The sequence below is a fragment of the Caloenas nicobarica genome, chromosome 3, assembly GCF_036013445.1.
Source record: "Caloenas nicobarica isolate bCalNic1 chromosome 3, bCalNic1.hap1, whole genome shotgun sequence".
NCBI lineage: Eukaryota > Metazoa > Chordata > Aves > Columbiformes > Columbidae > Caloenas > Caloenas nicobarica.
In genome coordinates, this window is record NC_088247.1 from 25324776 (window position 1) to 25340291 (window position 15516).

At 42.9% G+C, this 15516-nt stretch overlaps 1 protein-coding gene across 2 annotated transcripts; it reads right to left on the reverse strand.

The window, feature by feature from the left end:
- Positions 1-781: 781 nt before the first annotated feature.
- LOC135986619 (glutathione S-transferase A4-like) lies at positions 782-12885 on the reverse strand. 2 transcript variants are annotated; one of them, XM_065630809.1, is made up of 7 exons: positions 12816-12885; positions 10352-10457; positions 9639-9690; positions 6267-6399; positions 5774-5915; positions 3298-3429; positions 782-1077 (listed from the first exon to the last, which is right to left on the reverse strand). In XM_065630809.1, exons 2-7 carry the CDS (start codon positions 10436-10438, stop codon positions 955-957), a joined length of 669 nt encoding a protein of 222 aa, XP_065486881.1. In that variant the 5' UTR covers positions 10439-10457; positions 12816-12885; the 3' UTR covers positions 782-954. The 2 variants fall into 2 exon arrangements, with proteins under 2 accessions (XP_065486881.1, XP_065486882.1); XM_065630810.1 differs by lacking the exon at positions 12816-12885 and adding an exon at positions 10783-10827.
- Positions 12886-15516: the final 2631 nt, after the last annotated feature.

The following is a 15516-nucleotide window of genomic DNA, read 5'->3' on the forward strand; positions in this document are numbered from 1 at the left end:
GCTCCAACAGGCAGCTTGGACGTGGCTGCAGAGCTCTGGGTAATCAGAGAGTTTAATAGTGTGTATGTGGCCTCAGAGCCAGGGAATGGAGCCTGGTGCTTCTTGTTTTACTGGGACAAAGATGTAGCTGGCTGGTGTCCAGAACTGGGTCCAGGAAGGAGCTGAGAGTCCTCCAAAGTGGCAGGCAAATGCACAGTAAGAAGCATGAACAAATGTTGAACCTGAGTGTCTCTTTAAGGATGTGGCTCTGTCTTTCCCTTCCTTTGAAGAGATTCATCATGTGAAGAGGTGCACAGACTCTGGTGCACTGGGAACGCTGAACTAGGGTGTCTCAAAGAATTGCATTTAAAAGGTAGAAGAAGATGATAATGGAATGTTCTAAGACATGGTTACTAGGCAAGATCTGGCAAGTATGAGAAACCATAGAGATCTGGCTTTAGTGGCAGCGGATGAAACTAATATTAGTTTAGAAGTCTCACATAATACTTCAAAAATAATGCAATATAAGTACTTACCAAAAATTTATCTGGAACAACTCTACTTCTTCAAAGAATAAGCGATTTGGTGACCCTTCTTCTCTTCCATAGCTCTGATCTTGAAGCCTATTTTTATCCAGAAAATATCTTCCTCAATAATTTACATTCTGACAATACTAGCACTGCATCAGTCTTTTTTCAAAGAAATAAATTCCCTACATTACAAATAGCAATACTCCTTTGTTTTCAGTTTTTTCCAAGTATCTGATATCAATAAAGACAAATCTGCTGTCACATTGCCAGAGTAATTAGAATGCTTTATTTCAGTTTCGGGTGGGTTGTTTTTTGTTTGGTTGTTTTACCATTGGTTTTAACTACAATGATACTAATTTACTGAGCTTCCTACTTCCGTTAAGGGTTTGGATTTTTGGGATTGTTTCTTTCAGTACTTTGAGTCTTGGTGAAGGTATCAAGGTGTTCATATCTTCAAAATCTTCAGCACGGTTTCTATATAACATTCATCTGGTGGGGGTTTCCTTGGGCTGCCAAGCTGCAGAAACTTCTTAATCGTAGGCATATTGCTCATTCTTATTTTAAAAGCCTAAAAAATAAAACCAACAGAGTAAGAGAGAAATTCCAGCTGTTCCAGTAGCAAACTGTGCTCCCTGCAGAGAACAGCTGCTTCCCCCTGCTGACAGAAGAGACCCTGACAGTCGCTGACATCTCATGGCACCTACAGTGTCCTGTCCAACAGGAGGAGGACTCAGCTGCTGCAAGAAGCCTGTTCTTACCAGTGAAGGCAGTACTGGAGCAGACATTGTCTAAATCTCTGCTGCCTGAAAGAAACTGAAGGAAAAAATTCAATATCCAGAGGCACCAGGGGATAGTTTTGAAGGTACAAATACACTAACCCAGCCCATGGCATTTTTCATTGCTGGTTCTGGTGGTATGAACTACCATGTGGGCAAACCACAACATATGTTAACGTGATTTCCATTTTTATTACACTGTGTAAGTATCTGAGCTCTGTTTGCACCTAGCATAGCCACTGTTGTCACACTGTCCCGGCACTTTTAGGATTGTATGGGTGAAGGTGAAATGCCTGGAGGCATCCTTGGCTCAGTTCAGTTGAGGGAGTCATGTACTATGCGATGCTCCTTAGGGTAGCCAAAATATCTGCATATGTCTGGCAGATAAAACACGGCCCTCAGGGAGACCTGTTCCCTTCCGGACCAGTGGCTGGACATCAGGACTAGTATTAGCAAAGAGCTGGGCATCTCAGGTGGTAAAAGATACCTGTGTTAAGGCAACTGAGTCAAGGACCCTGGGACATCTCACTGTAGACGCAGTCAGAGGGGACTCACTGATGCCGACTGCAAGCAGCTGGGGACCCCGAGGTTACCTGAGCAACCTTAGATGCACAAGAACCTCTTCTAACAGTGGGGCTAAGGGAGAGGAGCTTCACAGAGCAACAGCCAGTGCTTGCTGGCAGATGTATTAATATAATTTCCTCTTTCTTACAGGCACTGGAAGGATAAGGGGGAAATGCAAGAAGAAGCAAGAAAAGTCAAAACTATGAAATAAGTAACCACCAATTTTAGAAACTTTTTCCCTTCTGGCAGCGAAGAAATCCCTTCATAATTCAAGGCCTGGCTTCAACATAACTGTGCCCATGCCTAGCAGCTAAGCTCTCTTCCTGGAAGATGGGAGCTAGAGGCAAGAATTACATGAGGCTGCAAAACTGCGTATGGTATAAAGTCTCACACACGTTACTGCCCACTTGTGGCTGAAGTGCTTCATTCTGTCACACTAAATTCAGACTTAAACTGTTGTGGTTGAGATTTAAAAAATTAAAATAAAAAAAAAATCAAAAAAAAATCAAAGCCCTTTTCCTCATCATTTCCAGGTTAAATACCTGTGATATTCTGATGCTGGACTGTTTCTTTTGTTGATGGCAATAAAGCCAAAGTCTTTGAGTGCACCCTGCAGATTTACAGTTTGTAAGCACAAAGAAGCATGACATTCTCAACCCAAATTTGCATTGTCTGCACTGCTTTTTATCATTATTACAGGCACATGAGAGGAGTACTGAACACCATCCGCTTTGTTTCCCATCCACTCTATATCGCAATTCTTAGTAACTCCTGCAGGTCATGTCCCTGGTTTGCCCATGCAGTGTGCTCCATGGCACGCTGCGTATCTGGAGGCTTCTGATTTTGGGTCAAATCTCACAGCAGAAGTGCCTCACTTCTGTTTGATCTCAGACTTTGTACACATCACAAAGGCCGAAAATTCATCCTTGATTTTATTGAGTTGATTGTTGAAAGAAAACTGTGGCTTAATGCTAAGGCTTGAGTTTCTAGTCATACTGTAGAAGGCAGAAGTGAAGCAAGGTTACTGGGATCCCAAAATTGTAATATCAGCCAGTACAGAAAATAGCACACTGTACCTTATTCTAACGCGTGAACCCGTATCACAGATTTGATTTGTTATCTGGTATTAGATAACACCTACTGACAGAAGGCAGGAACATGAAAACAGGGCAGCTTAGATCAGGGATTCCCTTGGGATGACATTAATTTATTTCTATTGAGGAGGCACATACCTCTGAAAGAGGGACAGGTATCCCTGAATAGATTTAGTCAGGAGCACACAAAACAACTAAATCTATTCCCTCTTGTCTTTGACGTTAAACAAACACATGGATAATGACAGTTCCTTGAAGAGCCCACACTCCTGATTTAAATAGCATGGAGAGACGATCACTTCAGGGCAATCGGTTCTCGTTCCTCAATACAGGCATGGTCAAGTACAAAATTACCTGCAACTGAGGAAACCCCGACAGCACAGCAGGTATTTTCTCCTCCACGGCTAAAACGGCTTCAATTAGCTGAACATCTGCCCAGCTGAATTTGTTGCCCACAAGGAAGTCTTGGCCGTGTTCTTTCAGAACCTGTAGAACACAAGAGAATGTGGCTGAAGGTGAGAATGCAACATGTGATGCCTGGCAGCTGAGCCTCACAGCACAGCTGTAGAGCTGAACAGCAATTACATCTGCAATCTCAGGGTGGAGTTTTCAGCTGGAAGATGTGAGCATAAATCACTTCATTATTGTTGGGAAAAAAATCTTAACTCTTGTAACAGAGACTACAAACTTTGGTCACTCAGTAATAATGAATGATGACAGGCACTGGGAATAGAGACAAAACCATGTGCTTAAATAGACTAGTACATAGAATTAAAAATAGGGGTAATGGAGGAATTAAAGAGTAATTCTGAGAATATATAAAACTGCCATTTGGATATTTCATTTAAAGTTATGTCTAATGTTGGTACCAGGATGCAAACTTAGAAATACAGAATTACAATAGCTAACCAAAGAAACTCCCTGCCTTTGAGAACAGGTTATTATAGTCATAAGAACTTACGGGATGTTCAGCCTTTATTATTGCCGTCCATCAAAACTAGATGAACGTTACAAAAGTGAGAAATGTTGCCAGATGTCTGAGTCAGATGGGTTTGGTTTGTTGTTTTTTTGAAACAGGGACATACAGAAATCTATGACTGTTGTTTTACTGAAACACTCCTAATCTCTCTACCTGATTTATTTGCATGGGATTTTTGCATTCTTCTAAAGAAAATGTTCCAACTGAAACTAAGTAGAGCAGAGAGATGTGCTCTAAACAAATAAAAGTGTGGAACTATCCCCTTAAATAAAAAACAAAACCAAAACCAAACCAACACAAAACCCACACAACATACATGCTTGCTTTTACTTTAACAAAAAGTTTTCACAGAATCACAGAATCACAGAATGTTAGGGATTGGAAGGGACCTCAAAAGATCATCTAGTCCAATCCCCCTGCCAGAGCAGGAAAACTTAGGTGAGGTTACAAAGGAAGGCGTCCAGGCGGGTTTTGAATGTCTCCAGAGAAGGAGAATCCACAACCCCCCTGGGCAGCCTGTTCCAGTGTTCTGTCACCCTCACTGAGAAGAAGTTTCTTCTCACATTTAAGTGGAACCTCTTGTGTTCCAGCTTGGACCCATTACCCCTTGTCTTACTGTTGGTTGTCACCGAGAAGAGCCTGGCTCCATCCTCGTGACACCCACCCTTTATATATTTATAAACATTAATGAGGTCACCCCTCAGTCTCCTCTTCTCCAAGCTAAAGAGACCCAGCTCCCTCAGCCTTTCCTCATAAGGGAGATGCTCCACTCCCTTAATCATCTTTGTGGCCCTGCGCTGGACTCTCTCCAGCAGTTCCCTGTCCTTCTTGAACTGAGGGGCCCAGAACTGGACACAATATTCCAGATGAGGTCTCACCAGGGCAGAGTAGAGGGGAAGGAGAACCTCTCTGGACCTACTAACCACCCCCCTTCTAATACACCCCAGGATGCCATTGGCCTTCTTGGCCACAAGGGCACAGTGCTGGCTCATGGTCATCCTGCTGTCCACCAGGACCCCCAGGTCTCTTTCCCCTACACTGCTCTCTAATAGGTCATTCCCCAACCTGTACTGGAACCTGGGGTTGTTCCTGCCCAGATGCAAGACTCTACATTTCCCCTTGTTATATTTCATTAAATTTTTCCCTGCCCAACTCTCTAGCCTGTCCAGGTCTCGCTGGATGGCAGCACAGCCTTCTGGCGTGTCAGCCACTCCTCCCAGCTTGGTGTCATCAGCAAACTTGCTGATAGTACACTCAATTCCCTCATCCAAGTCATTGATGAATATATTGAACAGTATTGGTCCCAGAACTGACCCTTGAGGCACTCCACTAGATACAGGCCTCCAACCAGACTCCGCCCCATTGATCACAACTCTCTGGCTTCTCTCCTTCAGCCAGTTTGCAGTCCACCTCACTACCCGATCATCCAGTCCACTCTTCCTCAGTTTTGCCGTGAGGATGCTGTGGGAGACGGTGTCAAATGCTTTGCTGAAGTCAAGGTAGACCACATCCACTGCTCTGCCATCGTCAATCCACCTTGTTACGTCTTCATAAAAGGCTATGAGGTTGGTCAAACACGACTTCCCCTTGGTGAAGCCATGTTGACTGTCCCTGTTTTGCTGTATAGCTGAGAACATATTGCTTTGTTTGCTTTGTAGATGTTCAAATACCACAGCCCTGACAACACAAGACAACAAATAGAGAAAATGTGCTGCCGTATTTCCCCTTCTTTGAGACAGCCAAGAAAGCTGAGGATTTGGAACTGACCTGCACTACAAACATGTTCTTATTTGGGTGAAACTTTGGTAGTTGTAAATATAAGTTTTATAGGCACATCTCACTGTCACTTACCTTTTCAAAGACTGGGAAGTACCTGTTAGTTGCCCTCTCCTTAAGTGAGTCAAGATTTTTCTCCTTTGCTTCAGGTGGAGAGAAAGGAAATATCAAAATCATTTGCATCAGATCTGCTATTCCTTCTACATACATGTCAATCCTGTTGGTAAGGGAAAGACGGTAGAAAATAGCACAGGAGTTATTCAATCTGTTTTCCAATTAACTAAGGCTCCTTATAAGAATTTTATATCACCACCATAGTGCCAATTTTCACAGCCAAAACTAAACTTAAACTAAAGCTAAATATTTTTTAAAAAGACTAAGAGCTTGTTTCTGTTCAGCAGGATTTTAGAAGCAGTGGTTAAAACCTAAGCAAAGGCTAAAGTCCTTGCTTTCTATTGTGTTAGCCTTCTCACGCCTTTCTACTGGATTTACAGGATTGAATTTGTTCTATATAATGCAACTATCAAATAACAGATTGCTCTTTAAGTGAAAGAAGGCATTACGGTACAGGGCTCTCTCCTTCAAGTCGTTCCCATAGAGGTTGTATTTCCCTGCTATGTAGCTCAGGATGGCTCTGGTCTGCACCATCTTCATCCCATCCATCTCAACCAGGGGCACTTGCTGGAACAGCAGGGATCCATCTAGGGTGGGAAGTTGAGGAAAAGCTTGTTAGTTCCTTCTAGACTTGCAGCTTTACAGGAGAGTGAGAGGCTGACTGCGTTTCTTTAGTGGTGTAGGAGATCACTGATGTCTTGCCCTGACTGTAAAACTCCATGCAGTAAACTAATGTTGTGGGAAATATCAAATATTAGTTAGCCTGCATCACACCAATTATTTTGAACACAGATCAGTGCCCTGCCAGGGACATACACGCATGAGCAGAAAGTATGAGAGGGATAGTACCACAGCAAGGCTGAGCTCCTGGGATAAAGGAAGAGACCAGGCCACTTCAGACGTCGTGAAGCTACAGACAGTCACTCCAGTGAGACTAGTTTGAGAGTCTTCATAGATTTTCGTTACGGGCCTTCCCCCAATGTCATTCCACAACAATTTAAGCCTCTTTAGATACATCTTTGTAGTCCATTTTTCTCCTGGTGCTGGTAGAAGCATTTGGCTGAGCCTTCAGTGAGGCAGCTCTGAGCGCTAAGCTGACATAGACATTCAGCATAAGAAAATCAGCCTTTTAGAGACCAGTTTTCTGCTGGACTGATTCAGAGTCTTTGGAGATGCTCCCTCTTCCATTTACTCATTAAGGGCATCCAGAGAACAATCCCGCCCTGTTAAAATCACAGCAAAATTCCAAATCCAACTAGGCAGCTGTCACTTTGCATTACTCAAAATGAATAATTTATTTTAATTGCTCAATTTTAATGCATTTGGTGCATCTTTCTGTCAGGTACAAGGGTTCATTTTAACAGACACACTGTTCACTTTTTTCCTCCACAGAGCTATTAAAATACTTTGCTAGTCTCGAATTAATAAACATTCTTCTCCCATTGTGTATTATTAATTTACAGTTTAAATTCAAAGAGTAGTTCTCTCTGCAGCAACAAATGGCCTGTGTTTGTTTCTTGAATGTTTGTCGTAAACATTCACAGAAAGATAGTGTGTCTTCATATCTTTCCAGAACACACTTCTGCAGCTTAAGGAAGAAATATTACTTGGTATCCGTCTAGCAGGAACACAGTAAACCAGGAAAACTAACAACTTTGCAAGGCTATTTTTCAGCAGAAAGACATGAAGTGAAAAACAAAATCTGACTTTCTGGCCCTTGACAAAAAGTGATGCAGCAAATGTGAGTGAACTGAATGCACGGTTTGTTTCTTATCTACAGAAAAGAGGGATTTCTCTCTCATGACCAGTAGCAGACTGCTTCTCTTTGCTTTGCAGCCAGAACCACTTCACATCACCACTACATGGAATCTATATGCAGGATCAAAAGCAGTTTGCCAGTCGTTTTGCGGATTGCATTTTGCTGTCAGAAGGCGGTCTGTGCAGCGTACGTTAAAAAACAATCATCTAGACCTGCCATTTGTCACTGACCAGCAGAGCTGGTTGATATCCAGGTAGCAACTTGGGCAACCTGTGGCTGCACAGATTGAGCCAAGGCAGTCATCTCTCAGGCCAATGGGTACAGGTCTGGCCAGGATGGTGATATTTAACTCTCTCAGTCTCCAGAACAGCTGCCTGTCTGCAAGCTGCCTGTCGGGAACAGCCCCTGGCCCAGGCTTCATCCTGGACGCTGCTGGGGCATTGCTTAGAAGATCATCAGCTGGCATGGGCCAAAGTCAAGCCTGAACCGCTCTAACAATGTGGTCGTGTCTAAACACAGGATACCCTGGCAAAAAGCATGTTGGTAGGGTGAGAAAAAAAATAGAGAGAGAGAGGTAATGTGGGTTTATTCTTGTTCAGTCCTGCCCTGCATGACCAGCAGCATTCAAGAGATCCCTCTGTCAGGATGACTAACTAATTCGTCTTTATTCAATCCACCATGTCAAACCCCACCTTTTTGTGTGTTCTCACCCTCTTAAGCTCAAAAAAAAAAAAAAAAAAATTAAAAAAAAAAAAAATATATATATATATGAAAAAGCCCTTGATCTTTTTCATAAAACTTCCCTATCCCTTTCATCACCACTTAATTCTTCTCTCTGGATACAGATGAACTGGAATGCTGTATCCAGGATTCTACCACTCTGTTTGGATTAATTAGTCCTGTAAAGCAAATTCTTATTTGGGCTTTCAGTACCTGAGCTATCATATTTACAGCTATAATTGGTATCTTTACACTGCACTGCTCTTCCATGTTGTCAGATTCCCAGCCAGCTGGATCTGCAAATTTAATTCTGATCTTCTTGATACCGTTTCTTTTTTTTAATTTTTGTTCATTTTAGTCTTCTTGTCAGAATTGCTTTAAACACAGCTTTTCCTTTCTGAGCAAGCAACCAGAATGCAGATGAGTCCTCTTCCAAGTCTCCTAGTATGTCTTGGCAAGCTCAGCCTGCTGTGAGGTGTTTCCCACCTGCCTTGGGCAGCAGGTAGATGTGGGGTAGGTACACCCTGTAGTGCTCCTCGCAGCTCCAACGCCTTCCTCACCCCAGCAGCAAGGTTTTCTCATTCCAGGAGGACTGCTGGGTTTCATCTGGCCAAATACCAAGCGCAGTGGCTGGGGCTATGCACTGCTGTTTGGGAACCGGTCTCACTCCCAAGGCTGACATGAAGCCTTTGTGGTTTGCTGCTTTGACCATGTCAGACTTTCTGAAGGTGCCTCCCCAGTTAGAAAACAGGGAGCCAGTGGGAAGCTTCATGGCTCAGGCTTATCCTGCTTAGGACTGTCACTAGTCTGCCCACACAGAGCCTAGCACAAAAGAAAACTGGCTTTCCTGGGTATTTCGGTGCCATGCCAGCCTTTTATTTAGAGGCTTATGTCACTGAGCTTCAGAACTGATGTACAGGTACATCTGTACTAATCAACTCAACCTCAGCTCGGGCCAGCTGGCACAGACTGGCCACGTTTTCTCTATTCAGCTCTCTCTGCCTACAGAGCACGGTGGTCACATCTAAAAGGCATCTTGTAAACGGCCCCTGGCCTGGTCAGCTCCCAAATGATGCCCAGGAATTGCTTTGGGGAGTGCTGTTTGCCCAGGACCAAAAGTGTGCCAGGAACCATGCTAACAGCTCAACAGCATAGATTAAATAGGAATGTTTGCTACTCCTGTCTGATGTACTATGATAAACAGAGTCAAAGAACCGATGGCATTTAGCTTACAGGAGTTGTTTGGCACTGGAAAGAACAGGTTTAAATAAACTGATGTTCAACCACAAATTTAGCTAAATCGAAGCAATTTTTCAAAGGACTAAGCCTCAGGTGTCAGGCTCTTACCTTTGATTAGCATTTCATACTGCTCTTTTGTTTCCAAAAAAATTTCTTCAAACTGGAAAAGGAAAGAGTGTTACACTGCTGTACTTCAACCTTTTTCTTCTGTGAATGACTGCAAGTAACCACATACAGAATGACCCAACCAAGCAGAAAATAAGGAGCTGAATCTTCAACTGCGCTGTTTGGCCACCATGTCCTGAGGATCCCCCACCCATCCCCGCAGCCGGGGAGGAGCAGGAGGGCCTGGCCGCTCCTGCCTCAGGGCACCGATTCAGAAATAACCTTAGTGTGGGAAAACACGGAGTACAGACATCTACAGGAGGAAGATGGGTTGCAGCCCGTGCCAAGGGAAGCACAAGGTAAATCAACTATTTCTAACCCCACTGCAGAGCATGTAAGCCAACAACACTTCTTTACACATATTGTAACTGCAAACTAAGACTGAATTAAGGTGGTTTTGCACAGATGGAAAACTCAGATTTTTTTAAGTGTCTTTAAATAAATCCCCATTTTGACCCATTATGATTAATTGCTTAGTTTGCACTCAAAATATTAACCACTGAACACGGTGTTCACAAACATGGAGTGCCACTGGCCAAATCAATGCAGCCACCCCCTCGCAGCCGCTTACCCTCCATGTGCATGTTGAATTGTTCCTTACAATTGAGGCCAGCTGAAAACACCGGTCTGGAACACTGTACCGAGGGTCAACTAACCTCCACGCCGGCTGCAGCCAACAGCCATCGTACGGGCTCCATTCGCCCCCTTCCATTAAAGTAGGTAAGCCTGGGCTTCCCCGGCATGCTTCTGAGCTCTGCCTCCCTGAAAAACATTAAGCAGAAAACAGTGTCTCGGAAAACTGATGTAAGTACCATTATTTGGTGGGGAGGAGGGGCCTTTTATTCTCACTATGCCTGTTGGAATTGCGCTGCAGCTGGTTTAAAACATAAAATGAGAGAAGGAGCAGTGATGCCACACAGCATGTGCTAAGAAAGCCAAAGTAAAGCCTTCCCCAGTGTCACTAGAGAGGTTTTTTAGTTATTATAAGCAAACAAAGACATATTTAAACAGGTGGTATGAGTCCAGAGCTACAGGGGGAACTTTGCTGCATTTTAAGACAATTACACAAAGCCACTGAAAATCCTACCACACGCTCAGGGAAGTTACTCAGTCACGCTCATTGCCATCATCCTTACTGAAAAGATGAAAGGAAGAAAAGGAAAACATATTTTACTGGTAGGCTGAAATGTTTCTCTCTCTGTTTGCCAGAAGTCAGAGCACATTTTGCAGCTTCGGCTGCCATCCACTTCTTTCTTCAAGTAGGAGCAAATCCATTGTCCATCTTCACTTTATTCCATGAAACAGGTTGAGCTTCCTTGGCAGTTCTACCGAATGGCTGCAGCCCATTTCCTTGCTGCTTACGGCAGCCTTGAGGTGCCCTTCAAAGCCAGATCTGGAACCTTGCTGCATTGGCTTTAGGTGCCCCCAAAAGTATTCCCTGGGGCACCGGGGACCTGCCTGCCCAGAGGAGCAGCACAGCAGAGGCTGCCTGGAACCTTCTGTGACAGCCCCTCGCTCTGCTCCAGGAGCAACAGAATGTGCGGCAGGGACAGAGCGTCTGCATTGAGCTGTTTCTTACTTTGGGACAACCAGACAGACTATTTGTACTGACATCTGAGTGTGTTTGCAAATCCAGGCCTTAATTTCCCTGTACTTCACTGCCCTAATTAATTTAAAAAAAAAAAAAAAAAAAAAAAAAAAAGGGACTAGCATTCTCCCTTCACAAAGATGTTAGTATCATACAATAATGATTGGGAAGAAAAAAAGCTTTAAAAATGGTGCCCTAATCATGTCCTAATGGTTCAGAAACCAGAGTAAAGTGCCTGATTTAAAAAAAAATAATAATTTTATAGACAACCCCAGTTTTCTCAGAGATAAAAAACAAAGCTGCAACATTACATCTGTCACGCTTTTCAATCACATGACATGTCCCATTCAAATCAGGTTCAGTACACTCTAGTGATTTGTTTTCTTCAAGTCACAGTGCTTTGCAAGTGTACTTAAAAGCAAATATATTTGGAACATTTTTTTGCCAAAACTTGATTTTAAAGACCAACCAGTTTAAGAGCTTGCCCTTGAGCAATTCTGTAAGAATCAAGTCACATTACTACAATAAATGGGGATATTTGGGGAAATGTAGACAATATAATCCAAACATACATAAAGGAACAAATTATTCCCTCCAGTTTTAAAGTTTGAATAACTGTTGCTAATTATAATCTTTTGCCTGTAAGACAGTGGTTTTACCCATTTCTGTATGTTGTGTGACCAGCTTTCTTATATGGCAGTGCAGCTTATCTATGTAGTTCACAACAGCTAACTAGTGCCTCTTTCATTATCATACTTCTCAGATACATTGCATCCATATCATTGAGATGCATATTGCCCCAACTTGTAACATACAGACACTCACAGCAAAGAAGACCTTCCCTTTGACTAAAAAAGCCAAAGACTGCAATACCAAGAATATGCAATTTATGCTGTAGCATAAGTACGTGTAGCCATGTAAGTAGCACATTTGGCATGTACTATTTCAGCCTTAATTAACGTTTAGCAAAGACCTCAACAAAAAAAATTGTCTATATAATGATATTTTTACTGCTTTTGACTAAGCTCCCTATTTCCATCCCATTTCCTAGTGAGCCTTAATGACATGCCTGTCCTGAATCTCCCTAGGGATGCTTCTTAGCGACGTAGGAATTGTTAAAGAGAGGAGACAGCACCACCTGCATCCAGTGTGAAGTGCTGGGACCAGAGCCCACCTTTCCTGCCCAAACCCAGAAGAAACTCCGGAAGGTGCTGGAGGCTGCACTGCGTTCTCCCAGCCATCTTTGCCTTCCCATACCACCCTCCCAGCAGTTCCACACCACCTGCTCAGCTCTGAGCAGCACCACAGGATGCATTTCTTGGTTTAAAAACCTCTTTCTCTTGCTTTCTCTCTCCTGCAGCTTCCAGCTGGTGAGTAAATATTGAGCTATGCGTAGTCTACCTGGCACATGAACTAAAGCAAGCAGAGAATTTATATTACCTCAACAGATGTCCTAATGAATTGGAAGTAGCTTCACTATAAATAGCCACTCAAATGCTTGAAGTAAAAGGAATTTGTAAGTCAGTACTTACCTCCTGAGCCTAACTCAGCCTCCACCCAGCACAGGCAGGCTCCCCAGGGTGCTTAAACTTGGAGGTTGGGCGAGTTTCCAGCCATACCCAATTAGAGAGAAAATCTCCCACTGCTACGGAGCTGCCACTACCCAGCTTAAAGGTGCAGGTGTCTGAAAATCGCCATCCAAGGCAGAGACTGTGTTTCAGTTTGCTGATTTGACTATACCATGTGGGTAGCCTCATCATGTCTATGACAGCCATCTATTCAGACTGCTCTCCCAGAATTACTGAGGTGTTTTACCCAAGTACAAGGGTGAGGCACTTTTAAAACACTGAGACAACTATGGATTTTTCTGTGTCACATTTAGAGTAATAGTAACTATTTAAAGATTAACCACTGAAATTTCTAGGCTTATTTCACTATTTAACAGTAACCTAGGTTTTTATTTTCAGTGCTGTATGGCACAAAAAAAAAGATAGCCAAAGTATGGAATAACAATGCTCAGTTACTGTGAAATACAGTTTGCCAGTATCAAACTTACTTCGTGATAATGTGATATAAAAAATAGACGAGAAGTTTCTGTCATAGCTCACCCTGTGTCTTAAGGCAATAGCATTGATTTTGGAAATTGAGTGTATGTGGCTAATGCTCAGAGATTAAATAAACTATGATTTTCCTACCCTGTTTCCATGAGAAATAACTGCTTTGGCTTTGCTATCTACACTTCAGGTGAAAATATCAAACCTGAAAGCCAGCGTGAATAAACACAAGGGTGGCATAGCAGGTGGGAAATGGGATTTGAGTGCCAAATACCAGGTTCTCACCTCTAGCACAAAGGGCAGTGATCGTCCCCCTGTACTCAGTGCTGGTGAGGCCCCACCTCAAATCCTGTGCTCTGTTTTGGGCCCCTCACTACAAGAAAGACACTGATGTGCTAGAGAGAGTTCGGAGAAGTGACATGAAGCTGCTGAGGGGTCTGGAGCATAAGTTTTATGAGGAGCAGTTGAGGGAGCTGGGGCTGTTTAGCCTGGAGAAAAGGAGGCTGAGGGGAGACCTTATCGCTGTCTGCAACTACCTGAAAGGAGGCTGTAGCATGGAGGGTGTTGGTCTCTTCTCCCAAGTAGCAAATGATAGGACAAGAGGAAATGGCCTCAAGTTGCACCAGGGGAGGTTTAGATTTGGATATCAGGAAAAATTTATTCAAGGAAAAGGTCGTCAGGCATTGGAACAGGCTGCCCAGGGAAGTGGTGGAGTCACCATCCCTGGAGGGGTTTAAAAGACATGTACTCCTACTAAGTATAACTTTTGCCTGGCTATCAGAATGATGCTGCAGGCTGATTTGTCTTACCAGAGCAAGGGTTGAAGACAAAGCCAAGTTCTTCTTGGAAAATACATGAAAACTGTCTAACAACTAAGTGTTTTGGGACAGTTAAGAGTGAAACAATTCCAGAGATTATAATGCATTCTGAACTAAGTTTGAGCCAGAAACTATTGGGCCAGCAACATTGAGAGAAATGGCATTAAACATCTGTATATCTGCTTTGCTTACTACTGTCTTGAAGGCTGGTAACAGAACTGAAGTGCTCTGATGTGTCTTAAAGCGTTACCAAATCAGCTAAAGACCTAAATAATTACTGCTGGAGAACTGCACCAGAATGCAAGGATACTTAGTATGGGGATCTTTCAGAAAAGACTTAAATCTAAGCTGATTTTCTCCCTAGTTTGCCCAGAATTTGGAAGATCACAATAACAGTCTATAGACTCTGTACAGGCTAGAAACTAAACTGACAAAGCGGTGTGGGAATATCCAAATAAGAAATGCTACATCCTTAGACAGGGTTAACCCACAACCCACATAGCCCTGCACGATAGCGTAAACAAAAATGGCTCTAGCTGTGATATGGAGAGGTGCACACTAGCTCATATATAAACACATTTAGATGTCTTCATCTCAAGCCAAATCAAAATCATAAAAAAAAATAACCAAACAGAATAGAAGTTCTTATTAATGATTTACTGAAATATCAAGAAATGACTCATCGGTTGGGCCAGACCCAGAGCATTATGGGGTATGTCTACATTAGTGGTCTGGAACACGAGTATGATTTTAAAATTAATTTTTTAACTGTGCTTTGGCTCCCATCACAGTGAGATCCTGGAGTGTACAAACTGCATTATTTCTGGATGAAATTAACTGAAAGATATGCTCCAAGAGTACAGCTAATGCAGTTGAAACAGCATTCTGCCCACATGATCACTCAAGTTAGGCTGAAGTAACCCTGTCCCCAAATACAGAGTGTTGATGGCAAGGTTTCAGTATCAACTGTTCTTCTGTTCACCTTCATTCCTACTGTGCCACCCTATTCACCAAAAGGCAAGGCCATTAGCTATTAGGCTTATCACCAACAAGTACTGACAGTCGCCTCCTGTATCTTCTGCATCTGTGCTTGTGGAGCTTTTGTTTGAAGAGCATTACTCCACAACTTTCCTCATATTCTGCAGAAGAAGTTCATTTAGCAATGAAATTAAGATCAACAACTACAGGGTTTTCCAAACTTTTGTTATTAAACCAATTGGAGATTAAACCAAGAACTAAACTGTAATTGCAATTGACATTAGGAAGGCAGGTAACAGATAAGCCAGCATAGGTCAATATCTACCTTATATTTCTGGCAATGAAGGAAAAGTACTTGTAGTGCTGAGAACTTAGTCGTGCTG

Bases quoted from the DNA above. Each gene is read 5' to 3' on its own strand.
- LOC135986619 (XM_065630809.1), bottom strand. From the start codon at position 10,438: ATGCCGGGGAAGCCCAGGCTTACCTACTTTAATGGAAGGGGGCGAATG. The intron at 9,691-10,351 runs GTTAGTTGACCC...TTCCTTTTCCAG, and splicing joins TGGCTGCAGCCGGCGTGGAG to TTTGAAGAAATTTTTTTGGA. The intron at 5,916-6,266 runs GTACCGTAATGC...CCTTACCAACAG, and splicing joins GACTTGAAGGAGAGAGCCCT to GATTGACATGTATGTAGAAG.